General features: G+C 34.0%; 2 protein-coding genes across 5 annotated transcripts; both read left to right on the top strand.

Moving 5' to 3' along the window:
- The first annotated feature begins 10 nt into the window (after positions 1-10).
- LOC106155596 (hapless 2) lies at positions 11-10,270 on the top strand. The gene is made up of 20 exons (XM_087003611.1): positions 11-171; positions 927-1,135; positions 1,302-1,442; positions 1,631-1,753; positions 2,172-2,311; positions 2,606-2,771; positions 3,022-3,165; positions 3,543-3,673; positions 3,948-3,990; positions 4,262-4,446; positions 4,736-4,965; positions 5,977-6,074; positions 6,535-6,703; positions 6,837-7,002; positions 7,333-7,603; positions 7,909-7,981; positions 8,144-8,194; positions 8,486-8,610; positions 9,284-9,370; positions 9,794-10,270. Exons 1-20 carry the CDS (start codon positions 162-164, stop codon positions 9,944-9,946), a joined length of 2,715 nt encoding a protein of 904 aa, XP_086859737.1. The 5' UTR covers positions 11-161; the 3' UTR covers positions 9,947-10,270.
- A 662-nt stretch (positions 10,271-10,932) lies between these two features.
- Positions 10,933-26,897, top strand: LOC106155632 (fasciculation and elongation protein zeta-2). 4 transcript variants are annotated; one of them, XM_087003614.1, is made up of 9 exons: positions 10,933-11,015; positions 14,911-15,019; positions 15,471-15,617; positions 19,678-19,798; positions 22,144-22,185; positions 23,239-23,495; positions 24,420-24,495; positions 24,981-25,046; positions 25,446-26,897. In XM_087003614.1, exons 1-9 carry the CDS (start codon positions 10,948-10,950, stop codon positions 25,460-25,462), a joined length of 903 nt encoding a protein of 300 aa, XP_086859740.1. In that variant the 5' UTR covers positions 10,933-10,947; the 3' UTR covers positions 25,463-26,897. The 4 variants fall into 4 exon arrangements, with proteins under 4 accessions (XP_086859740.1, XP_013385999.1, XP_013386002.1 ...); XM_013530545.2 differs by lacking the exon at positions 10,933-11,015 and adding an exon at positions 11,790-12,231; XM_087003613.1 differs by lacking the exon at positions 10,933-11,015 and adding an exon at positions 11,824-12,231 and having other exon boundaries at positions 23,239-23,462.
- Positions 26,898-27,472: the final 575 nt, after the last annotated feature.

Here is a 27,472-nt window from a genome sequence, read left to right as displayed (position 1 = left end):
CAGCCATTCAGTTAATGACGTCACGTCCTATTTTCATGGACCATATATGTAGGTCAAGGTTACTAAGTAAAGTCAGCGCATTCTTTGCTTTCGGCCATTGACGTGCTGGAGCAGGTGTGCAACAATAAAGATCATTTGAAGCCAACAAACAGGGAAATAATATGTCACTGGGTCAGTATAAGCAAAATTTACCGTTTATCCTGAAGAAAGTCAATTATTGTAGATATCAACCCGCTGAAATAAAGAAGAGAGAAATGCAGGCCAATCCGCCATTTTACCTCCCCCTTCCCGTCCTCCCCCTCATCCTCAGTAATAACCTAACTAAGTGTGTAAAATATTGTTCTATCTTCCTGTAAGGATGTCATTTTTCTTTTTTAAGGGAACATCATCCTTTGTCGCAGTATCCTTTTTATCTGCCTGGACTAGTATGAAGTTAATTTACTCATTGCGTTATCAACATAATGATGAATGTAAAGAAAGCAGATTTGTGACATTTCCATGACCAGTAGTTACTAATGATCAATGCAATGTGCTAACAATTCAAGTCAGAGAAAGCTTACTTCTTTTATTGATGTAGAAGGCGACTTCACTATACAGAGACTCTCAGAGATGCTTGTCGCTGTGATGCCAAATAAATGAAAATCAGAATCAAGATATAATTTTGTGGATAACATTCTGCCCCACACTACTAGTGACTGAGGAGGGGGGTCTGGGTGATAGGTAACCATCATTCCAATGTGGATGTGGGCAGAATGTAAAAAAAGTGTATATACAGTGTCGGCAGATCACTTTGAGAAATGTGTGTTAAAGCTGTACGTAAAGGTTGTCCTGGTTTAAAAGTCGTGGACAGGTAGATATTTTGTAGGCTGGTTTTAAGTTCATATATGCATGTAAACAAAAATCATTATTTGTCTTTTTATTTTTAGGTGAGACCAAATGGGTTTTTCTTTGGTCAGTTTTTACATTGACTTTAGTGACAAGATGGAGCCAAGAGCAGAAAAAAAATACCATGCCAAAGTTTATGATACAGAGTAAATGGCAGCAATGCCAGCAAGCTGGGATCATGAAGAATTTAAGTGTAGAACCATGCCAATATAAACTGGTTCTTATAGTTACACTGGTGGACAGTAACAAGGTGCAAGGCATATAGATAGTTTTGAATCTAGGGTCAATCTACAAGATATTTCTGAAATTCTGAAATAAATGAATAACAAGAGTTGTTGACTATATTTGGTAATCAGGTTTTGAATTTTATCACAAGTAGTTGTTTTTTTGTTATTTAATTTCATTTGTTATTTCAGATATCTCCTGAACCAGAGTATGTTAAAGTGACCAATGTTGAAGATAACACAACTGGAGAGGTCTTGCAGCTGTATAACCCATTGGTTTTGAAAATATATCTGGAAGAAGTCACATTAATATATCCACTGAGGTATCTGTATGTAAGTATATGTGATGGTGATGTGGGTTAATAATTCAGCCATCTATTTTTTATAAAAGAAAACCGATACTGCATGTATATCTAGAATTAAGTTTAATTTAAAATTACCTTGTACTTTAGCATCAGTGCTATAACTTGGGTAACAAGCAGTATCTGAGAACCTTTTCTTCAAATTCTGATTATTTACAGAGTGTGAACAACAAAGCATATGAAGTAATTCTACAGAAGGACAATACAGAGGAATATAGTGGATGTGATAATTCCACATGTGGGCATTCCTATCATAAGGGAAAACTGGTTTTACACAGTCAGGTGATGAGAATATGAAATAATTCAGCAAAAAGCATAGTTCTGAGATTGACTGACAAATCTTATTTTACCCAACAATTCTGGGATATTTATAAAAATTGGAAGATCTCCAAAATTGTTTTCTGAATTTTATAGAGTACTTAAATACCGCACAATATTACCAGTGTACTCATATATTTTAGTATCTGCTTTAGTGTCTGATTTTTAGTGCCATTCACTTATCTATCAATTTACAGACATTTTTTTTTCAGATTTAAATCAGAAAACAAATTTTAGGTTGTAAGTTTTACACCTTAATTGGCCCACAATTGCAATCATGAAGCCAGTGTTCCATTTTTTTTTTTTTTTCATTTTTCCAACAACCCCAAATCTTGTCTAAATTATAGGTGGTTAAAAACCTTCATATCTGGTACTTTCTCAGGGGTTTTGCTGTCATTGTAACGAGAGCACTAGTCGTTACCATCCCAGAGGAGGTCAGGATTGCAAAGAATTGAAAGATCACCCTGATCAGGGGAACCATAGATGTTCCAGTGCTCATTGCTTGAAGTTTGATCCACTCTGGTAAGCTAAGTTGATGTAGGCTTTGGTGGGCCTTGGATTTATTCCTTTGCTCTGCTAAAACTGGGTTTAATTATCAAAACAATGAAGTTTGTTTTAACAGGCCTAGGGTATCTGAAAAACTGATTCACTGTTTGCTTTTGAATATTCTACAGTTGTTTGGAATCGGGTGAACACATTTGACATTTTGCTCCCTGGTTTTCAAATAACAATATACTTTCTTTTGACTCTATCTACCCTACCCAATATTACCATTCATTTGACTTTCATAAATCTTACCTTATATAACCTATGAAGGTACAGTGTGAACAGCCTTGGGCAACCTCGTCTTCACCAAGGGTTCTCTGTCCAGGTATTCCAACAGGTGGATAAAGCTGATTCAAACAGGAGATGGTCTGAAATAACCACTGGACATCCACTTCATGTCAGCACGGAGAAGACAGTTGATATGGCTGGAAATAAGGTATCTTTATGACTAAGATATCATGGTGGCAATATAGGAAATCTTGCCAAAGAATAGGTTTATTTTCTGGATCAAAAAAAAAATGACATGGTATAGGTTAGTGTTTTATGGCAATAATGAAGAGGTCATTGGTTTGATTTTTTTTTGTCTGTATACCTCAAATCTTTTTAAATTGAAATATAATGAAAATGATATAGAAAGGCAGACTGTATATTATTAACTTTAAAAATTATATGAATATTTTCAACAGGTAATGGTTGCCTATAGGGAACTCTTTAGTCTCTCAAGCCTTGTGGTTGACAATGAACATCCTTTGGACCGAGAAAATAAGCTATTACTGGTTCCTCAGCCACACCCAAATATTACCAAGGAAAACTTGCCTCCACAGTTACAGGTACCACACAGTTTGCTGCACAAATAATAGAGAAGGAATACTCTGTTAATACACATTCAGCTGTTGTATATATTCTCTTCTTAATACTTCAGAGGTGAGAAATCTTCATGAGCTTAATTTGCATGTTCATGTTTCTCTATGGGCTTGCATGTATATATTTCTCCCTGGGCTTGCACGTACATATTTCAAAACTAATCTTATTGACCATGTTACCTGTTGTGCATGATTAAAATTTATTGTTAATTGACTGTCATACTTGTTAAAGGCTTCAGCATTTTCATGTACAGAGTCGGTATCTGTACATTGAGCCACAAACAGAGTGCTCCATTTTCTTGAACTAGTTCCAGTGTCTTATCTTTCATTGAAATTTGTTTCAGACAATTGAACATAGCATTCTGCTCGTGAATCAAACCCTCATTGAACGTGAAGGGACCCACTGTGATAGAATTGGAGTGTCATACACAGCCTTCCAAAAACAGACAAAGAGATGCGCTCAGCCAGCTCAGAGGTACCTGTCTTTTCCAGATATTAACAACCAAAACAGTACATCTGGTCATACCGTGCATTTTTTTCCAGAATATGGTAATTGCTTGGCAACATAGTGATATTAACATGGTTTGCACATGTTAATTAGGATATAGTACATTGATCATGCCTAGAAAAAGTGTTTGCTGTAGATAAGATATGATTTATTGCTGTGAGTCATTTGATCACATTTTCAATTTTCTGATTTCTCTCTCTGTCTCTTTTTCTATCTTTCCTGTCTTCTTCTTTCCATCCAGTTGTTTGAACAATCAGCCCATGGATCTATGGTTACATGATGAGGTGAAAATATACAGTCCTGTTTGTTATTTTTATCTGTTGATTTTGGATATACCTGTAGCATTGGTTCATTAATCATATTTTTTCTTTAAGGTAAAGTTAATATTATGGTTTTGTTTCATGTAATGTTGGTTTAATGAAACACTGCAGTTGTAGTTGATTTCACAGGATCTCAGTATTTGTAAACATTCACAACAGTTTGTTTAGATTTCAAGAAAAAAAGAAAGAAAAATGAAACACATCTAAACCTTATAACTTTGTCTGAACTTTGCAGGAAAAACGCCTGTCAGGACAGAAGGGAAAATATTGGCTGTCAAACTTTGCTTCCTTGGCCAATGATCCATTTGTACGCAATACTACCACAGGAGAACAATGGTTAAGATTTAAGCATGAAGGAAACCACAGAGTGGTAGTACAGATGGAAATTAATGCTGACAGGTTGAATGTGGTGAAGGGGGAGTAAGTAGGATATTTTTCTGCAACTAACAATGGATGCCAGTGTGTGTGTGTGTGTGTGTGTGTGTGTGTGTGTGTGCTTGTTAATGCACAAGCCTTTATCATATGAGTTCAAGCTACTAAAATTACATTCACATAATCCAGTTAAAAGCATTTCAATTTTGGTAGGTGCAAACTTAGGTGGATTTATGTTTATTTCACAATAATAATTTGGTACTTATTATTTGCAGAATCTATGTGTTATTGAAACACCACAGTACACACCTTCTTTTGAAGTTATTTTCTTTTTTAGGTTGCTTCTTCAGATTGTCAAAGTAGTGATTGTAAATAGCAAGAGTTCCACTACAATTAAGACAGATGTATTTAACAGAGGAATAGTTTCAACACGTTGCAGTATTAAACTGGTCAATTGCAGCTTGAGCAAGAAAACGATAAAGGCAGCAACAGTGGGGCCTCGCCAGCTTCACTCATTTCACTATTCAGGAAAGTTGACCAAACATTCTGAAGCGAAAGAGTGCCAAGGTAATAATAACTTGAAGACTTATCTAACACAATTAAGTTTTGCAAAAGCTAATGTTGTCTTTGTTTTATAAATTATCTGGTAGAACCACACACAAGTTTGTATCTGCATGTCTATGCTTTTTATAGTTTGGGTGAAAAGTTGTATGCCAGGTAGAGGTAATTAAGTCATCATCATTTTTTTTAATCTCGGGGTGAAAAAAATTAGTGAAGCAAGTTTTTTTTTTCTAATTTGATCCTGCATGGGTCACAGGCAACCTTGAGGTTTCAGTCTTTTATTTTCATGTCCAAGAGAGAAAAAAAAACAGCAGAGGCTATCTATATGAACCAGCTGATCTTGATCTGTGTCACATTCAGCTTATCAAACACACACTAGTGGGCTTGATTTGGTCTTAAAGTGCAATTTAAGTTCACAAATAGTCTTACATGATCTTAAACCATGAGTAAGACTATTTCTGGTCTAACAGCCAATTAAGTTGTCTCCTCTTACGCATTCTCCTATTGTGAGCAGAGGCATCCTCTATTGTGAGGGGAGGTATCCCCCATTGTGAGGAAACTGCTTGACCACTTTAGTAGATGTTAGATCATTTTTGATCTTAAAAGCAGATTCAGTCCATTTTAAGACTACTGCTGATCGTGTAAGATCACTTGTGTTCTTAAATTGCACTTAAAGACCAAATCCAGCCCACTAGTGACATCGGCTTAATTAAATGTATCTATATGTTTGTGACTCGTTTTCCCCACTGGAAAAACTGGAAGGTCTATGCAGTAAATACCTCACTTGCTCTACATAATAAGGGACTGGTTAATGGCTGTCACCTTCGAAGAAAATTTGCTGACCAATAATATTTATTTCATGCTCATCAAGGGGGGCTTGGATGCTGTAATAGTTATGTCTTAGCAAAAATCAACATCTAATTTCAATCAGTTGAATAAATTTGCACAGATAAAATAGTATTCTGTTATTCTGTATAAGAATTTGACATTTTGTTTATTGGTATCCTATTGTTTCAGTTGTAGTTGTTGGCCATAAGCATGCAGTTGTTGCTCAGAGAACCATCAAAATGAAGAAAGGCAGCAGATGTGTCTGTCTTGCCAACTGTCAGTGTAAGGTAAAGACTTTTTTGGTCAAAAATTTAACCCAATAACTGAACTTTTCATTTTTTTGTTTATCAGACATGATCTTTTTTTTTTTATTAGAATCATGGAATTACAAGATTGTTTTTATGTTTTGATGAAGCCTAAGGCAGGCCTTGTATTCCTGGCAGATATGTTTTGTTCCACTCTGAATGTTCAGATATATTTTAATCCAGACTAATGTCTGAATCTTTTATTTTTAGGGCAGTAAGTAATATGTTGATATGTGTACAAAAAGATTGATATGAGACCATTATTTTAAAGTTTTATACATCAAGAATCCTCAGAGTTGGAGTATGTCCAATTTGACTGAATGTGTAAATAAGTAATAAGGCTTAATCGTTTATCTTTTGTGTGATAAGAATGTATAAATTTGGTATTTATGTATGTACTACAAAGAAACTGGTGATCTTATGTAAATGGAATCTTTTCCAGTGCATGTCGGAAAGTTTGGTTTGTGAGCCTCTTTCTGAAGCAGACTACCACATGGCAGGGTTCACAGGCCCTGTGCCTAGGAGACAGCACTTATACAGGCAGTTGCCATTTGGAGCCAAAACAACCATCAACACTGTGTTGGCTGTGGTCATTGCTCTTCTCAGTTTAGGTATACCTTTATTGTTTGATTATTGTACCAGTGCGTATAAAATAAGTACATAACTTTTAATGGACAAGAAAAAAGTGATATTTTGAATTCATTTTCATACTGTTCAAGTAAATTACTTTTGTCTCATTTTAAGGAATCCTTAAAGCATGGGTTGGTATAATGGTGTCTAGAAGGGTGGCTGCTTTTGGACTGTGCCTGTTCACAAGGAATGTACAAAAACTGAATGCCTATTATGAGCAAGAGTTGCAAGAAATAGCTGTGGAATATAACCAGTTTGGAGAGCCTGTCAATCCTTTGACGTATGTCACAACTTTTTTTTCTTCCTTTACTTTTGAAGAGCAACATGTTTTAAGTTAGACAAGATGAACAAGTATGAAGGCATTGGTGATCAATTTCATAATGTATTTTAACTTATAATGGGAATTCTTTATACACATTATCTCTATAGTAGGACTTTTTTTATGTAGATTTTTTCTGTCTAGTTCATTTATATATTTATATATATTGGCAAAGATATAACATCAGTTCTTCATTTGTTTATTATTATGCTAGTTTACTTACACTTTCAACTTTTAATGGCTCTCATATACTAGGGGTATATATAATTTTTTTCTTTTTTCTTTTATCAGGAAAAAACCTGTGAGCAAGATGAGTTTGACCACAGAGCTATTCTTAAATATGATTTTCTTCCTATACCTGCCATTTGTTTGGGTACACTGGCTCTTCATCAAGTGTGTGTCAGTACAAAGAAGGCCAGCAGCAGGTGACAAACTCCCTAATTCACCTGACAGTGATCCAAGCACAGGTGCTGAGAGTGCTGATCGTGGACCTCTCTCAAGGCAGAGCCTAGATCGACACTTTACGCTACAGCAGTTCAGGAAGCAAAAAGTTAAGTTAAAGGTACTTAATTGATAGTTGTCTTCTGTACCATGTTTGTAACTGCTTTTAATTTTGTTTGGCCTATAAGAATAAATTATAAAGACTAAGTTTATAATCCTTACTTATTTTAAGCTATAATAATGTTTTTAGGACGAAATCAGTAGCCCAATTGTTTATCACATTATGAAACCTAAACCTACACCTGAAATGGTTTGAAATGGGCAAATTTGTCAGTAAAGACAATTACCCGTTTTCTTATTATTGTTGAGGATAATTGAAATTTAAAGAGAAACCTGTTACTACTGTCATTGTTTTATTTGATCCAGAAAGGGCTCAATTGTGGCATACTGTTAGAAAATGAGAACAATAACAACTCAGCAGATGTATGTTCAAATGAAGGTTAGTGTCTGCATTTTTGTTTCATGATAATGTGGATCCTTTTTAGTCTCTTATAATCAAAAGTATGGGGTTTGAGTACTTTCATAAAATGATGCATGGGTATATTTCAAAATACTTTTGTTTAATATGAATTCTACAATTTTGTCAAAATAAATATTTTAGGTGTGTTCATCTCAACCCCCAGGGATCAGCTTGATTCAAGAAATATAAAAAGTAAGATGCAGAAATGGTACATCACATACTTAAAAAACTTCTAGTTAAAATGCTGATGATCGATAAGAAAAAGAGAAAACAGTTGTGATTTAATAAAACAAAAGATGTATGGAGCATATGATTATATTTATGAAAATTATTCAATTCTTATGCATTTATGCTTCTCTTGTAGAATTTTGAGCCTCCTACAAAAGCTTTCTTCCTGTTCCTGTTCTGGCCTCTCCTCTCTAGTTGGTATCAATTTGTTCTATGTCTTATTACCATGACATTAAATTATTTCCAATTTTATAGGGCGTAGGCGTGCAAAGAAGAGTTCAGAGAAAGAAGATAACACTGGGAAAAATCTAGTTGATTTGTACACATTGCCAGGACAGCTTATTTATTACAATTTCACCAAAGCTAAAATGAAACCAAAGGTATACTGCTTAACAGAGCATCTTATAATGCAGACAATATGGGGAGATCTCTCACTCAATAAGTAAAAGCTGTTTTTATAATTGGGGGTTTCTAAATAATTTGCTTTCCAAATACATAAAATGAAATCCAAATAATGTAGTTGATATTTGAAACATTTCCTTTGAAAGATTAAAGATACATACGAAGTCAATTTTTTGCCACAAATGCCAACCAAATGCCAGCATATAGTTTCAAGTAGTATAAGTAAGAGAATTACCTGAAGGCATTGTTTAATTTTACCTGAAAAAAGATATTTGAACAGATTTTTCTGCTAGCATTCTAAGCTGTATATCAATGGGGCAAAAAAATAGGTCATGAAAGTAAGTTAAATTTTTGACCAAAAAAGTTAAAGAAAGGAGCAGTCTGAAGCTTTTTTATGGCTGATTGGGTGATTTATCCCTTGGCATGTCAAATTTATTTGAGTTGTATAAGAAACTAGTAGAAGTGGTTTTTATGTGTTACTGGGAATCTACGCTCCACTGGTGCTTGATTCATATGTACCTTTAAAAACACCATATAATATTGTTCTTAAAGTTATGAGCAGTAGATAATTAACAGTTTCGTTTGCTTTATTTTATGAGGCTCCTTCGAAGTCAACATGATGCACAGTATTTCAACTATCTAATTTTTTAGAATTCTGGTGCAAAATTTTCTCTCTGTGGTACTCTGGAGAAATTTGGAGAAGAGTATGTGTTTGATGTTGGAGACCATAATGTACAGGTATACAAACTTGTATGTTTTTGACAAATTACCATGTTATATTGCATGTGTGTGAGTTTAATAGGTAGGGAGAAAGGGGGGATTCAAATAATTTAATAAAGTACTAGTACAATCTAGTAATTACAAAAAAAAAAAAAAAAAAAAAAAAAAAAAAAAAAAAAAAGGGGGGGGGGGGGAGAGGAGGGCATTCAAACATTTTAATAAAGTATCTAGTAATATCTAGTACAATCTGGTAATTATATCAAGTAAAGAATTAGGGAAAGGGGGTATTCAAATATGTTAATACAATACTAATGCAATCTAGTAATAACTAAAAATAAATAACTGGTATAAGATGTGTACTTTATCCTTCTGTTTAAAAGGTCATTGAACAAAAAGAACATTTTATTGTTACTTTGATTTAAAAATCGCCATTTACTGTAGGTTGTGGAAGTTGTTAAGGGAAAAAAGAAAATTCTCCATTCTCTACGTCTCATAGATGCAGACTACTTCAAGAGGACAATAAAGTTAACAGAAGTGGCAAAGCACATCAGCAACAGACCTTTATATCCTTGTTTGAATATACAGGATTTATAGACTTACATTCAAAAGATCAAATGAAAGATAAATTAAGGAACATTAATATGCAATAAGCAACATTTTTTTTATTTCTCAATGATAATGTTAAAAAATTTCCTATTGCTTGTATTGATATTTCTGAGGTACTTGTAACTTTTCATTGTATAGTGCACATGGTAGTATAGAAAGGGGGAAAAAAATGGAAGACAAAGTCTCTATTGCTTTTACTTTTTGAGTCATTTGTTTGAGCACAGTGCAGGTGTTCACAAATTGGTAGTGATTATTGAATTTTCTTTATTTTGCAAAAGGCATCATTAAACTAACTTTCAGCATTACTTGTAATTACTGTGTTACTAGTTTGTTGGCTGAGTAACCAGCAAAATGGTTTTAACTTCAAACTGCTGGGACTAGAGTCTACCTCTGTCTAACTTTGTCAGAGTGCGCTCTACTTAAAATAAAATCATCTGACTGGATTGAAAACCAGTAATTTTGTTCATTCTTAGGGCTTTAGTTTATTTTAAACTTAATTTCCTAAACAGTAAGTACATGTGCATTTTACATTAATAAATGCTTGATTTATAAATGTATAATTCTCTAAGAAAGAAAAACTGTGTGGGTCTTGTAATCTTGAATAAACAATTTTCTAAATGCCTTGTATCAGAGCTACAGCTGGTGCACCCTTGCTTGAAAAAGTAATCTTATTCAAAACAAAATGTTCTTGAAATTTTTGGTTTTCTTTTTATCAAGAGCTTGTAAAATATGTGGGTATTACCTCCAATATTTTTGTGACTGTCAGTCACCATCATCAGGGAGTAAATGAATGAAAATCCAGGTCAATTGCCCCTAATCACTGGCCTTGTGTTGTAACTGTTATATCCCACCCCCCAACCCCCGGGGCTCCTCTGCATCCCTCTGGAGCACCGTGAGGTAGATAGCTGGTAGATCATACCCCCCCCCATATCTGTTCGGGTCTGGTTGTTTGGTCCTCATGTGTACAGCTTCTGTTATTTTTCTTTGGAATGTCCAGTTTTCCCTGTCTATCACTTTCAGGCTGTCAAAATCAATGTGGTGACCTGGATGTTTGCAGGTATGTTCTCCAAGGGCTGATTTCCAGTTGTTTTTGGCCACTGAGTCTTTGTGTTCTTTCATTCTTGTGGCTAATGGTCTTCCTGTCTCGCCAATGTATTCTCCTTGACAGGTTCCACATTTGACTGAATATGTCACCCCACATTGCTCTCACATTGCCAGGTGAAATGACCATAGTCATTTACTCCCTGATGATGGTGACTGACAGTCACAGAAATATTGGAGGTAATACCCACATATTTTACAAGCTCTTGATAAAAAGAAAAACAATAATTTGAATTGATACATACAGAGCTAATGAAACTGTTCTCTCAAAATGTTCCTGAATGTGACAAATTTCAGCCAAAAGAATGGACCAAATCCCATGCCAATGAATTCATTTAGCCTTTATTTTTTAATAAACTAACAGGAAATTAAGCTTAAAATTCTGGGCATCGGATAAATGAATTACCTGCTGCCAAATAATAGTGCCCAATTTTGTATTAGATATTTTAAGGAACAAGTCAAAGTAAAAAAAAACTAAAACAAGTAACTATATAACCCTTGCATTTGGGATAAGAGCAGAAATTGTGAGCAATACCGTGAACATACGGAGTAGATGTGGGAGGCGCCCCTTTGTTTTTCCCGGAAGTGAGTGAAAGTACGTACTAGAAAATCAAATGAATAATTTAGTCTACCGAAATGAAGTGAACATTTCTTGACAAACCAATGCAAATCAAGCAGTTGAAACAACGCTCTTAAAAGTGTTTGTGGCATTCATAAAACTTGGTCATAGAATTCTATTTCAAGACAGGATTGTTAAATTGGCATCGTGTCTAAAATGCATTCGTTTCCCTTATGTTCGTCTAAATGTATTCGATTCTTTGTTCTTTATGATTCCGATGACCTCATTGGGAAGAGCTGACGATTGGAAACATGGCGGAGCTGCAGTTTGAAGCTCCACTCGCAAAGTTCGAAAGCGACGAGTGGAATGAATTCAATGACTTTCAAACCGCTTCAGATCTTGAAAACTCAAATAAAACAACAGGAAGTGTGGACAATCGGATAGAACGAGAATCGGTGGACAATTTTAATGAAACTTTATCAGGATCTTTAGAAGATCTGGTGAACTCTTTTGATGAAAAGATTACCAAATGTTTCAAAAATTATGACGAGAAGGTAGAAAAATTCGCCCCAGTACAGATTCGAAGCCAAGAAGAAATAATGAATGATTGTCAGTAAGTATATAGGTCAAGCTTTGCTCACTCTTGATTTATCCACTGATTTCACTGTTGTCTTTCTCTCTATCACCGTCTTACTTCACCTTAATTTTAAGAAAATGTCAATCGATTCAAGGACGATTCAGTTGTAAAATGTCACCAGTCTGCGACGTTAACCATTGACCCGACTGCCAGTGCCAGTAAAAATCGGACCGGACCCGTGAAATTCAGAAAAACGGTCAGTTACTTCGTCTTGACTGGGCCAGTACCGACAGTAGCTTTTTTTCGGCTGTAACATGTAGATCTACTCCAATTTGTTTTTTGAACATTCAGGCTAAATGCTGTAGTCTTTTTCAAAATAAACTTATGAAAATCCCATGTTTTTGTTCTTATTTGTAACAGGAAGCCTGGTAATTGAAGTTTTCTTTTTTTTTTTTTTAATTGGATTTTGACCAGTGAAGTTTGGTTAGGGCCAGTAGATTTTCAGACCCTGGTGGCCCGGATGGCCTGTAAGATGAAAAGTATTGGGCACAGACTGTGTCTTCCAAAACAGCCTCTGAAAAATGTGCTGATATGAAAGACTTTTGGTTGATATACAGTGCATATGGTAATGCCAATGGAAAATATGTACTATACTTGGTAAATACATGGAAAATGTACATGTTCATATATATATACAGAACTGAATGTAAAGGAAACCAGAATACGAGCATATAAATGTTCACATTTCTATCATCTAAAAAATTCCAGTATAATTTGTGAAAGACAATCGTTTGAAGCATTCGTGGTATTATCGTACAGAAAAGACAATTTGACACCACATTCAAAATAGTATTAATGAGATGTAATATTATTATTACAATTGCAATAATAATAAATTTATACTTTTTACAATTATAAAATGTCAAATTAAAATGATGTAAAATTATATTTTTTACAAGTGTGTGTACATGGGTTTTATTATTTTATAAATGTTAATTTTGTGAATTAATTCAACACAGTATGCATAGGTGATGGAAAGGACACCTTAATCTTTTTTTTTATTACTTCATGATTACTTAATATATTGACTTATTTTGTTGAGAACATGCAGTTTGGTTAAGGCATAAATACATTTTAGGCTTAGGAAGGAGTTCCAAGGAATGAACTCTCCAAGGAATTGCTGCAAAACAATACCATCTTTCTCTATGTTCAGGTCAATCTATCTCTTTTTGCCATATTGCAGTATAATAGCATTTCGTAGATGGGAATATATTATAATTATAAATCTTCATTACAAAACAAAAACATATTTAAGACTATTGATTGCATTCCAAGTGCAGTTTATCTTCTATCAGCTTTGATATTTCTTAATTCATTTGTTTAAAAAAGGTGGTCTTTGCACTGCTGCCTGCAATTTTCATAACACTTGGGAATTAGTCATCTGATTTACATAATGATATATCTGGCAGGCCACCATGGCAAAAAGACTGCTGAACTTTAGACTGTGTATGATGAAGTAAGTGTAATTTTTGCACTAAACAGAACCTTTCTGCAATACAGATAAGATCAATGCTAAAATAATTTTTTGCACACATGAAGCAAACAGTTATTTCTGTCTTGTGGAATTCACTGTTACAAATGCATTTTCCATGACATGGCTTTGGGTTGACTGTCAATTTAACCAGTAATTGTTTGTTAACAAAACAGTTGAAGTGTTCTAATATCTAAAAGGCATGCTCCTATATGTATTATTGATTTCTACAGTGGGAGTTCTTATATGCATAGTGATGCCAGCTTTAAGCAGAACATCAGTATTGATCTGTAGTGGTAGCACTGTATAGATCAAACCACTCCCTCCTGCTGATGTAGTGAAGCTTTTATCAAATTTCTGTGTTTACAGAGTATTCTCCTGCTGACTTTTTCAGTGTATTGATGATTGACAATAAAGTGCTTAACTTTTTGAGTTAGTCCATTTTTGCCTATTTACTTGCGATCTCTTTAGGCAAATGCAAGCTCTAGATTGACCTCTGGTTTTAACTACTGTATGAGATGGTAAAGATTGAAATTAAATGTGGAACTCGATAACCAAATACGGTCATAATAATTTACATATGACATAATTAAAATTGGTCTTCACTTAGGCTTCGTTCACATGCAATGTCTATTTTCTATTTTCTATTTTCGGTATGTCTTATGATCACGGTCTGTGCACTGAATATCCCGCCGCGTAATTACTGGCAGCGCGAGCCAGTTACTTATAGTAACTTATAGTAACTGGCTCGCGCTGCCAGTAATTACGCCGCGGGATATTCAGTGCACAGACCGTGATCATAAGACATACCGAAAATAGAAAATAGAAAATAGAAAATAGACATTGCATGTGAACGAAGCCTTACATTTGAAAATTGTCTTGTAATTAAATGATCCATGGAAAATTGCCTAGAAATTATGTTAAATTCTGCCGTATGTTTTTCCCATTACATCCCCAACGGTAAATGACATATTACTATAATGTATTTTTTTATGAACATGCTAAGTTGTTGTATCATAGAAGAGATATTATGTAGGCCTACATCTGAGAACTATTTTTTACTTCGTAACTTTTAGGTAATTAAACAATGGAAATAGTGTAATCAAGAGAGGATGGAAAACATAAGGGGTATGTGTTATTTTTTATGATTAGTATTAATTTTTTTGTTATATTTCTTTTTACAGAATGTGGTGGACCATCACAGGAAATTTTGGGAACATTCTACCAATTGATTGGTCCAAAACATACACACGGCAGCTGCACACCAAGGCTTTAAAACTGGATGAAAAAAGGGTACAATCTTGAATCATAATAGTACTGACTTATGGTTTAAGGGGATATGTATGTTTGGCATAAATAGACAAATGATATGATGCAATAGAATTCGGATTATTTTAACCAGATTAATGTCTGTGTAAAAATTCATGTATTGATATCATATTCAGATATTCCTTTCAGTCTGTATTAATTGGTATACTCTTTGATAGGTATAGGCTGTAAATATATGATTAAAACATCTTTTTCCAAGATCAGATTTGACAGATAAAAAAAACTTTCTATGATATTATAATTCGTTTCTTTATCATACCTGATGAATTCCCTTCTCTTTGGTCAATAATAATTACTTTTTAGTCTCAGTAACTCTTTCTGTCTTAACAAGTGTGTAGGGATGAGGGGTATACTGGCCTCCAATAAAAGTAACCTCACAGGCAGACTTCTGTGGAACTGTTATCTCTGATTTTAGGACTGTGACTCTCCTGACTTGGATCTCTCAGAAGATGAAGAGTTACAACATGACTTTGACTTGCATTCCCTCATTGTCTCCAGTCTCCAACAGGAGCCAATGTTCACTGCAGCTGAAGTGATCAAGGAAATAGAGGACATGATGTTGGTAAGTTACACTATGAATTCCCAGTCTTTCTAACTTTCCGTGTTATTGGTGCTGTAAGAGCAAAACTGACCTCGATAAGGATCATAAAATTATATAGTTGTGAGTTACAGATGTCAGTTGAACTGTCATGAGAATTGACATTGAAATATTAGTTTACAAGAGGTTTTGAAAAATAAATGCTAGGCACAGTTTTCAATGAGATGACTTTTGATGGGGATAACATGGAGCAATTGGACTACCTTGTCTGGTGTAAAGATTATATATTTCATTAAAACTAAATGCACAGTTTATTGAAATAGATTGGTACTGTTATTATTATTATTATTATTATTATTATTATTATTATTATTATTATTATTATTATTGTCAGTATTATCTATGGTGAAAGAGAGTTGACAATTTTTGTTGGAACTTGGAAAACTTAATTGCTCAATATTACATTAATTATTTTTGTTTAAGATGTGAATTTGCATTTATGATGGATTAGACTTATTAACATCCCCACGAGAAGAACTTTACCCAGGGACATACAAATGTTGACAATACATTATTATGGAAAGTGACATTTAAAGCATACTCTTAAACACAATTAAAAGCAACTAATTTGTTTTAGTAGAACTGGCATCCAATAACTGATTGGCAGTTTGTCTTGAAGGCTGTGTCTTAGACTATTCAAGGATAGTGATTGTCTTGCCATTGATTAGATTTGTTGAACCTTAAACTGATTTAGAGCTGTCTTCCCTATTTTTCCATTGAAGACTGAGATAACACTATAGTTTCAGATTGGTTTTTGGATTTCTGTTTTAGTCACTATGCATTTGACAGTTGCTATTAACCTCATTGGGGATAGACTGTAACACATATCAATCTAATTTGTCTCTCCTCTGCATTCAAATGTTTTCCCCAGGAATAAAGATGAAGAGAGATATCTTCAGGTCAAAGGCAGTGATAAATTGGTGTTCATGTCCTTATTATAATATCTTTTGTCGTGTTTTTTAATGCTTTTTACTTAATCTTCAATACCATTAACTTATGATAAAATATTTACTCCAGTGCTTCTTTAAATCATTTTTAAAAATTTGTTCAGCCCAAATAGAATTATTTGACATGCCCATTATGAGCACCTATGTGTGATCTTATACTACTTACAGTTAAAGTTTCATATTAAGTGAGCATAGATTTATAAACCACTTCTTCTAGTTACTTATCTGACTTAAATAAAGTCAACATGCCAAGTCATAAACCAAATTAATCCCCTGGCCCCCATTTCACAAAAAATCTTAAATCCCTAGTCGACTAGCTCAAGCTAGGTGACCTAGCTAGGTCGACTACGCTGCAGTCGACTAAGAGTGTTTCACAAAGAATCTAACGTCTTAGCTTGGCGTGCTTACCATAGTCGACGCGCACGAGAAACTCTTCAAGAAAAGGAGGTGTAAAATTTCAAAAGTTTCACAAGACATGACGTTTCATGGCCTCTTTCGGCCGAGAACGATCGTTTATCAACAATAAAAGTCAGCCAAAACACAAACAAAGTTTGTTTTTGAACTATATTGATTAGTTTAACTTCAATACAACTTCAAAGTAACAGTTAAACATTAGCTTGTCGTGGAACACTGCTGACGGACGTCTAGCGGTCAAAGACAAAAATAAATGCGATCGGCAGGGTAAAGTGGCATTTTATTTTTTATTTCAATATTCCATAAATATCAGTGCTATTCAAGGATATTATAACACAATATCTTGAAGGAGGTATGTTCTTTCCAAATTTTTGTTTTTTATGCTCTCATTTACCGAGTTTTAGTTGAGCTTGCCGACTTAAGTCTCCTCCCGAGGAGGCTAGACATCGTCGACTAGCAGCTAAGAAAAAAACGACGTAAGCGACCTTTTAGATTCTTTGTGAAATGGGACTTAGTGACGTAATGACTTAATTACGTTGGTAACCAAGCTCTTAGTCGAATGAAGTTTTTTTGTGAAACGGGGGCCTGTTCAGCCAAAAGTAGCTTTTAGACCACACCATCTACAAATTGTTGGTTGAAATAAACATGTATCTGTCCCTCCAGTTTGTAAAAGTCCACTAAATGTTATAGTACTGCTTCCGCATTGCATTATCATCACTCTCACTCCCATGTATGGATGTATAGCTGAGCATGCAATTGTACACTTATTCAAAAGAGACTGCTTAGGGATATTTAAAGCACAGAAAGAAAGCAGAAAATGTCTGTTCAAATATCATTTTTTGGGAAATTAAGTTATACTATTTGAAATTTTATGGTGGCTTTTGGTTGGGTTTCGTGGATTTGACTTAAAATCTAAATGCATTTTTAATTTTGTCATGGTTTAAGGGAATACTGGTATAATGTCCATTTTGATCAATCTTCTCTATGGTTTACAGCCTACCATGGCTTTTGATATTTGATTCACTATAACTTCACCAGTATGTTTGGGAATATAACCACATCTGTTAGTTTTGGAAGCTGTTGTATGATCATTCTAAGAGCAGGATATTCGACCATCAATGTTTTATCTTGTTACGAGTGAGTAGATTCCCAGTGGATGCACTGCAGTGATTCGCTGTTTCACTTTATAGCTTTGAGCTCAATAAGACAATGTCTGCATTCTATCATTTAAATCCTTATACAGTCAATACTGTCAGTTTAGAAATTTTCTCAAAGTCTTTACTAAAGTTGCAATGTATTCTTTTAAAAGAATTAAGCATTACTTAACCATGGTGTGAACAACTGTTGTATCTAGTATTTAAAAATATCAAATCTGTTGTCTGTTTCACATTTTCCCTTGCCTGAGTCAATTGTATTGATTTTCCCAATTATATTCTAAGAAATTGCTAGAGAATCACTTTAGTTGGCTCTCGGGTGTAAGGTAGAGATATTAAATATATCCAGATATTAATCTCTTTCTGCTTGTTTATCTGTAGGTTTTTAATCTTCTTGGAAACAAATTTCATGACAGAAGCTTATTTGAACAGATGATTTTTGCATTGATTGAAACACCCTGTAATCATTGAATCAAAATGAACAGTTAGTGTAGTTTACATGTAAATGCACAGATTGTACACTTTTTTATCCAATTTTTTAGGTGTAATTAGTGATGTGTTTATATATGTTCAGGGGAAATAATAGAAATGAGAACAGCATCTATGCTTAGATGACCCATTCCATGTCCTTTAGTGGCCATTTTTTTCTTATATAAAAAACCAATGACCTTTTCCATTGATCAAACACCTCAGTTAAGCTTTGTAAATAGCTACAGGTTCAGAATCACTTTACTATCTTAAACTTCAGTGGGTGGCTTGAATACCTTATGCAATTTTCCACAATGAACTCTGACACAAAGAAAAAGCTAACCCACTGAAAAATTCATGAAGCTTTATCAAAGATGAATTAATATGTTATGTTCATTATCTCAATATGACCCAACCCAAGCCTAGCAGGCAATTAACTTTTAGTTAAAATATGTTTGCTTTCTCAATGAGATTATATTTTATAATGTATTTTGCCAAGGACCCTATAAGTAAACATTTTACTCTTAATATAGATGGTTATATGGATAATAATTACATGGAAAGCAGCTAAATAAAAAGACAAGGTACAAGTGTAAATTGTTTAATAAATTATCTTGCATTAGTCAACCTGACATATCCATATTCTAGAACCAATGGCATTTTATGTACAGTGTTAGCTGAGTCCCACACGAAGTTCAATATTATTTCCCAGCTAATAGTTGCTAAATGGAGAGTTGTTTAATGGAGGTGTATTACCACACTGATTGATTGTTTAGGTAATACCTCTGCAATTAAAATATCCACCATGTAAAGACAAAATAAGTTTAGGTATTAACATTTTTATAAAAATATTAACTTGAAGCTTAGGCACTATAAGACTGATTTTTCTTGACAGCATTTGTATTTTAATGTAAATTAAATGTATAAATATACATTTGCAGTATATACATATAAATATCTGCTAGATATTTTCATATTGAAGAGATTGTGATAAGAAATGGTACAATTATGATAAATAATATTTTTTTTCTATTATTTTAGGAAGGGGAAGACTCTGGAGCTGCACTGACACCTTCAGATGTGGACATGTTGTCACCCATGTCATCAGAACTATTGCATTTCAAAACAAATCCTGATGGAACTACAGAAAATGTGGAAGATAGTAAGTATTTTTATTGTTCGAAATAGTTTGGTTATGCGGTACTTATGCCAGAAATCAGTTCATGTAAGCTGCTGTTGAGGATAGGAGTTGTGAGCTGACCGTGCCTGAATACTAGTTTTGTTTTTACATATATATCTAGAGTAGCTGAAAATATACTGATAATGCATATAGGGTGGGCAAAAAATGCCTAATTACAAATGTTCAAATAAAATCACTTATCAATTATTTGCCAGTATATTAGGACATGCCAAAATTCTCAAACTTGATCCGCTTTTGATTTTAAAAGGGGAAGTATATATTGAGAACCTTGTGCAGACACAAATCGATAGCCTGAGCATAAAGATAATGGCCAATGATGATGGATGTCTTGTGGTGAATCATTCGCATAATTGTTATTTAATCACTTTCAATGAACTATTCATTTTATGTTACTTTACATGCAATATGGTGCGTAGCATTGAAGAGAAACAAATAAGGCCTTTGAGTCCTGAAGCACATCTTGTAGTGAAGGTTGCACTGTATTTTTTTGTCAGAGCAGTATATGTGATAAAAGTCTTTTTAGCACAACATTTCTGCTGATTTGTTTAAGCAAGAATATGATATGTACTTTATTTGTGTCAATCACCATATCATAAATTTTATCACTCCTGTCCTCAGTGCTAAATGTTTTATATTCTCCATAGACAGAGAGTCGTATTGATTAGCCCATGTAGACCTCCAAATTAATCTATTCCATGTCTGCTTCATAAAAAGCATATAATTGTAGACCTACACAGTGTAAATGAATGCATATGGGAAGACATTTCTTTGACATTTTGATTAAGCTCTAATGCAAGCCACTGCTAGTTGTGTTGCTGCATAGAACAAAAATCAATTCTTTGTGAACTTTAAAACCCCTTGGGTTGTAAATTCAGGACTTAAAAGTTTCATTGTTAAGACATCTGTCTTCCTTTGTCACTGATGATAAGATTTAGGGGTCTGTTGAGGTTTAATTTATGTCCATCAACAGCAGTTTATATACTAATACATGCATCAGATCTGGGAGTTGTGGTTCAATTTTAATGAAGCACAGTTCTTACAGATTTTGTGTTGGAGCGTTTGTTAGAATATTTGATATGATATTGGCAGTGTATGAAATGAAATTCACCATGTGAGGTCCTCTTCATTATGGTACAAAATGTAGCTATTTGCTACAGGAAATTAAAGGAATTTTCCCATATGATGTTATTAAATTGAATACTAGGCGGTAACAGGTTTTCTGTGTCAGTTTGCTGAGAGAAAAATAGGAATGCTGATAATTTTCTTTCCATCATATGCAGTATGTGTGAAGTAATATCTATATATATTTACATATACTAACATTGTTTTTTTTTTCTTTATTTTCTTTTTCTGCTGCAGAGCATCCAGGTAAATGTATACCTTACACATTATTACTCCACCTTTTTTTTTTTTGCTGTGAAATGCTATATGTAAATGTTGTGGGTTGTGTGTTAAATGGATCGTGCAGTCTACTGGGTATTAAAGTGAAACATTCAAACTATTTTTAAAGACAAGCCATATTCTGGGAAATTAATCTAGAATGTTAAAAGAAATGTTTATGGTTTTGCTTTTATAATATACAGTGTATTTTGAGGGGCATTCTGAATCTTATTAACTGAAAATAGTAGAACTGATTTCACCAGAATGCTTTGAAGCAGTGTGATCTTTTGGCATCAGGTCAAACTATTTGGTTCTGGGTGTGCCTTTAGTGAATCACACTGTCTAGTTAAGTATAGGTTGGAGAAGAAACAAACTAGTAAATTGTTTTGCAAATTTATATAAGTGCAAATGTGAAGTACACTTTGTCTGGTTCAATATGCAATTTGTATTGCAATATCTGCAATTGTCTCTTACAACCTGAATATTATCTCTTTAGACTCAGTCATGTGCATGACTTTTCTCTTTTCAGCCTATTAGTGTCTGTTTGAACCCCAATATTGCAGAAAAAGTCTTTGCCATATCCACACACAACTTCTTTGCCATGCCATTTGATTAATGGGACCTTGCCATACCAACGTTACTTTCAGCTCTATCCTAGTTGTTTCCAACCTTTCATTGATTGAAATATTACCCCATGGCTCTCAAGATAGAACTAGCATTCATATGAAATATCAGTCAAATCAATCAATTGAGAGGTGACTTGAGTTAACTTTAATTCAATTTGTAATATTGATTGATTTTTGTATGATAAAGTGTTTTGCATTTTCTGCAGGAAATTTAGTTAAGCTGGGACTTGTCCAAAATGCTCAGTTGTCTATAAATAAACCCCAACTGTTCTAATATGGTGTGCTTGCTTTGCTTTCCAGTTCCTAGTGAGACAGCGCCACCTCCTAGTGTTCAGAATGAAGGTGCAAAACTTGTGAAATATTAATGGCTATTTCATGGTCTCAGTTTGTTTCATAGTAGTGTTATCTAGTATACTTAAAATATCCCAGTTTTGAAAATATGAGGAAGACATTTGAAAAGAAAACTATTTTTTGAAAACTTTATAACGAGTCATTTTTCAGAACTGTAGAACTCCAGAGTTAGTTTTATGTGAAATAAACTCACAGAGACCATGACATAGTAATGACTTGAGGTGTTGGGTGGGTGACTAGTCTGGTGAAAATGTAGAATGCTGAGTAATGCATTGAAAATTGATGGTGAAAGCTTTTAACTTTGACTTGAGAGTGGATTGGATTTACAAATATTGCTTCCAGAGTAGAAAAAGATCTTTGTGTCTTTTTTTATGTGAAGAAAAGTTTTTCTATTAATTTTGTGTGTTGAGTGGTGAAAGGGAACACTTTGGTGGCTGGCTTATGCTCTGTTTGGAAGAAGACATTGAAGATTAATGCTAAAGAAAAAGGAAATAGACTAATGTTGGTATAGTTTGCCAACCTGATCATCACATTATAGATATGTTGACTGTTAAAGGCAATGTTTCAGGTATCATTAAGGTTCTGATATTTAAACCTGTCCATGTTTTTGAAATGTGAATGAGCTTTAGACATAATTTTGTTTAGTATGTTATAGATAGTATTTAATAGGTGATGGTTATTTTAGTTATGATGGTACTTGGTGCTGTTTATATAAGCAAAGGTTTGTATATCTATGTCATTGAAAGTATCTGATATGTTGATTGTCAGGTTTATGAAATGGTTTTCCAATTTTATTTCTGTAATGGATATACTGAAGAGTGATATTTTTATTGTTTTACTTTTTCATCACCTACCACAGGAATGTTAATGTTATCAGTAACTAGTATTTTACTTGTAGTGTTTGGATTTCTTTCTTTAAGCCTCATCACTTTTAGAAACCTTACATTTTTCTTTAAAAAATTAACAATATCCATCTGGCATTCAGGAATGATATTCCATGTAAAGCATAATTTATGTGTGTGCTACACATTTTGTTTCTTACAGGATTGAAGAATTTATCCCTTGGTGCTTTGAACGAGCTGTATGAAGAACTAGAGTGTGCAGTCAAAACTTACTCCGAAACTCTGATAAATGAGCTTGCACTAAGAGATGAGCTTGAATATGAAAAGGAGCTGAAAAACACCTTCATTTCACTGGTCTTGAATGTTCAGAGAAAGAAGAAAGACTCCCAGACAGAAAAAAAGAAAAATGCCAACAGTATGAAAAAGGTGAAGGGAAATAATGAGGCCGAACCAGGCGCGGTAAGCAACCGTGATCTGTCGACGCTTTAGCCCTTTTTTCTTTTGCTTGCACTGCGTTATTATTTTGATGTTGATTATATAAGATTGCACCTATATTTCAGAGAAGTACCTAATTGCAGCTTAAATCAGATGTCACATCTAAAAATGTGTTTCATCATGATTGAAATGAGAAATGAAAACTATTTTTTAAAATGTAATGAGGGATAAGCTGTTTAAATTTATATCCATGCTTATCACAAGAGAAATTTGACATCAAACAAAAAATACAAACAACAGAAAAAGAAAGAAAGGAAAAAATGGTGCAATATTTATACTTTAATTTTTATTTGATGGAACTTACTTTTTGAATAAATGATTATACTATGTTTCGTTTTTTATTTAACGGAAATCATTTGAGGTAAAACAAGTCTTGCACTATAGAAGACAAAAAAAAGTGAAAGAATCTGCACGAGGTGGAATTAACTTCTCAGTGATAATGTGAAACTCCATGCAGTGAGAATGTCATCTTAAAAAGTAGTACAAAGGTGACATACAAAATGTGTGTGTTGTTGTTCAATAGACTGTTAATGGACAAAAAATAAGAGAAGAGAATCAGAAAATTTTCTGCAGATAAATTCTGTAAGCTTTTCTTCATTGCTGCACTGCACTCATTAGTCTGCCATTATTTCTGACATTAATCTCCACCAAATTCAGTCAAATCTTGCTTGATTGTGTGCCAAGTTGCAAGACTTTGGGTTATCTCAGATATTACCTGTTCAGGACCTGTTTCTCCATGTTTTCTCTTGCTTTAGTGTTGCCAATAAAACCACCCATTTGGTTTTCACTTGCACATATTACTTGACCTGGATACATGCAGGTAAAAGGACTCATTTCCATGTATATATATATGAGTAATTAATTATTTTAAATCACCATGTGTTTCAGTACTTGACGACCATTGTCCCTTACCATGCAGGAATGGGAACACCCACCAATGAACAACTCCAAATCTACATAAAATGTAAATGGACTCTTTATTTGGTTATTATCTAATTTGAAGCTATAATTATATACCCTAAATTTACCTCTGTCAAGTAAGGAAAATTTTATATTCTACCAAAACGTGTGATAATTGCTTTAGTGCTGGCAAATTAGATTGTGTAGTTTCAAATGCACTCCAGAGAACCACTAAAAGTAGACTTGGGCTTCGTTCAGATGGAAAGTCTATTTTCTAAAAATCTATTTTCTATTCGCGGTATCTTATGATCATGGTCTGTGCCCTGAATATCCTGCGGCGTAATTACTGGCAGCGCGAGCCAGTTTCTTACAGTAACTTATAGTAACTGGCTTGCGCTGATAGTAATTACGCTGCGGGATATTCAGGGCACAGACCATGATCACAAGATATACCGCTAATAGAAAATAGATTTTTAGAAAATAGACTTTCCATGTGAACGAAGCCTTACTTATAAAACCCATTTTAAAATGCCACGTGTGTAATTTCAGTACTACAAGCTATCTTAGAAGATGGTCCTGCAGTTCCAGGCCTACTGACAGATTACATACTTAAAGGTAAATGACATAAACCTAAGAATGTAAAGGGCATGTTGCATGCTTAAAGACAAATTAAATTATTACCCTTGCTTAAAAATTGTATTTTACTCAATGTTTATGTATTAGAAATTAATGCTAACTAAAACTTGGTATACGCCACTAAGAAAAAAAGTGGCCTCAAAAGTGTACAATCGAAAAGCATTTCTAAACTCTGTTTCAAAAGCATTTAACATGAGATTTTTTCTTTTTTTTTTTACACTTTAATTTGGTATATGATACCTTTTGAGAGTTAAAGTACTCTTTGTTGTAAAAATTTATTCTGGTCTAACTGCAAAGACCAGTTTTAGTTACAACTGCAGCGATTGTAAAATTGATTTTAAGTGACTCTTTGACTCAGAAATTAATGTATCTTTTTAGTCCTATGTCCAACCTAGAAATGGACAGATCAAGATCCAAGATGCTGGCAGTGAGAACAACTCCAAGATTACAAAGGACCTGTGTGGCAGACCTCAAAATGATATCATGGCTTTTACTTATCTGTAGTTCTTAGTGTAATACATGTCTGCCTTTTGTATCATATCATGTTAAACTTGTCATGGCCATTGGAACTGTGGAGATATTAAAACTGATTAAAATAAGTGGTGGACTGCAACTTTAGTGCCAAACATCCAAATGTACTGAATAATTGCCAGTTTTTAACTCCACTGATCTAAACTTGCAGAAAATAAAGCTTGTTTTGATATTCCAATTGTCTTTATGATACAGGCTATTAAGTTTTTCAAGCAAATTCCATTGTAGATTAAATATAAACCAGTAGTAGTTGGGAAAATGTTTCCAATGAAATAGTAGCCCATATGTATCAAATCCAGTATTTGATGCCAGAGTCATATTCTCTGTATTTTGTGTTCTCTTACTCATTTCAGGATTCTAGCTGATGTTGTCACTTTTATAATAAATTTAAGAGCTGTAGGCTTATGTTTTATATACACACTTTAGATCATCCGACATTTTATCTGCCAAATTTTTATTGGCTCCTTGATGGACATTTGATTTTTTATTGACATTGTATGATAACAGTACTTTTAAAAACTATATATCAACCAGCCTGTTCTTTGTTGATTTGCTGTTTAAAGTATTTGTATTTGATATCAAGTAGTATTTATGACAGGGCTCATGTGCATAGCTGTAGCATTATGATATTGTGATGGTAGTACCAGATTTAATTAGGACCTTTTTGTACATATTTGAGCTTTTTACAGTTGCAAAAACTGCTTTTATATACCTACACAAATGTGTTCATTGTAAAATGTATGTAATGTTTATGTGAATTTTAAGTGTTCTGTGATTTTTTGCTTTGGAGATCATATGTTGTTTTTCTCTATAAACCCAAACCACTATGGCACAAAATACTTACATAATATTTAATTGTTTGTAAATACTCAGTGTGAGACTCAGCTTGGATTAGTGTATTTGATCAAATCATTGGAAACTATGGTACATAGCACAGGAGACGTGAATATTTCAGAGTTGTACAAGGTTAAAACTGTGGAAGAGGTCAAGTAACTTATAACTTTGCTTTAAAAGAACAGCCTGGAGGTAAATGAAGCTGGTGCTCCAAGATAAGCATGGAAATATATAAACAAATACTTGGATCAATACAAAATGGTGTGAAAGTGATCTTTTCATCAATGATATTACCCATGCTACCAGTTCTTATGCCAGAAGTCGAAATCAAGATAGAACGATTGGAACTGGGAGTGATTTAATGTAACCAATGTGGTCAGTTAGATAAGATGTATTTCAAGTGCAATATGTTTGGTGTACTCAGTGCTAATTAACTTAATAAAAGTGTTGTCAAAAATGAAAAAATGAAAAATTTTCAAATAATACTGCAGAGTTTGAAAGCCATCATGGGCATCCATACATGCATTATATTAATGCAAAAATCTGCTAGCACTACCATTTTAATGTTATTCATTCAGAGCCTAACTTGTTCCACTGTTGGACAATGACCTAAGTATGCTTCTAGTGTATTCTGTCTGGGGCTTCAGGCTTCCAATTGTGTTCTTCCAGCACTCATTTAACTCATCCCTCCATCTCTTCATCTCTTACAAGGCTTCCCAGGTTTATTATGTCCACATCTTGTCAACATTGTTGCCTTTCTGTCATGCTTGATTCTATATTGAGATGCCCTGTCCATTTCCATTTAATTTCTTTAATTATAGAGACCATTCCCAAAATAGATCGATCTATCTCCCATGGGAGTCTCACCAAATTGTTGTCAACTTGGCTGGCTTAAATGTCTGTCATGCCTAGTAAAGCAGTTAGGGGGTGATTATCTTTACCCTAGCTGATTCGGTAGGCGTGACAGACATTTAAGCCTCTTGAGCTGATAGCAATTTAGCGTGAACCCCCAGGGAGTTAGGTCGATCCAGGTGGATCGA

This window comes from Lingula anatina, chromosome 2 (assembly GCF_051362555.1).
Source record: "Lingula anatina isolate TDL-2025a chromosome 2, LinAna3.0, whole genome shotgun sequence".
NCBI lineage: Eukaryota > Metazoa > Brachiopoda > Lingulata > Lingulida > Lingulidae > Lingula > Lingula anatina.
Note: the sequence above shows the minus strand (reverse complement) of the source record. Positions and strands in the feature narration are given on the sequence as shown.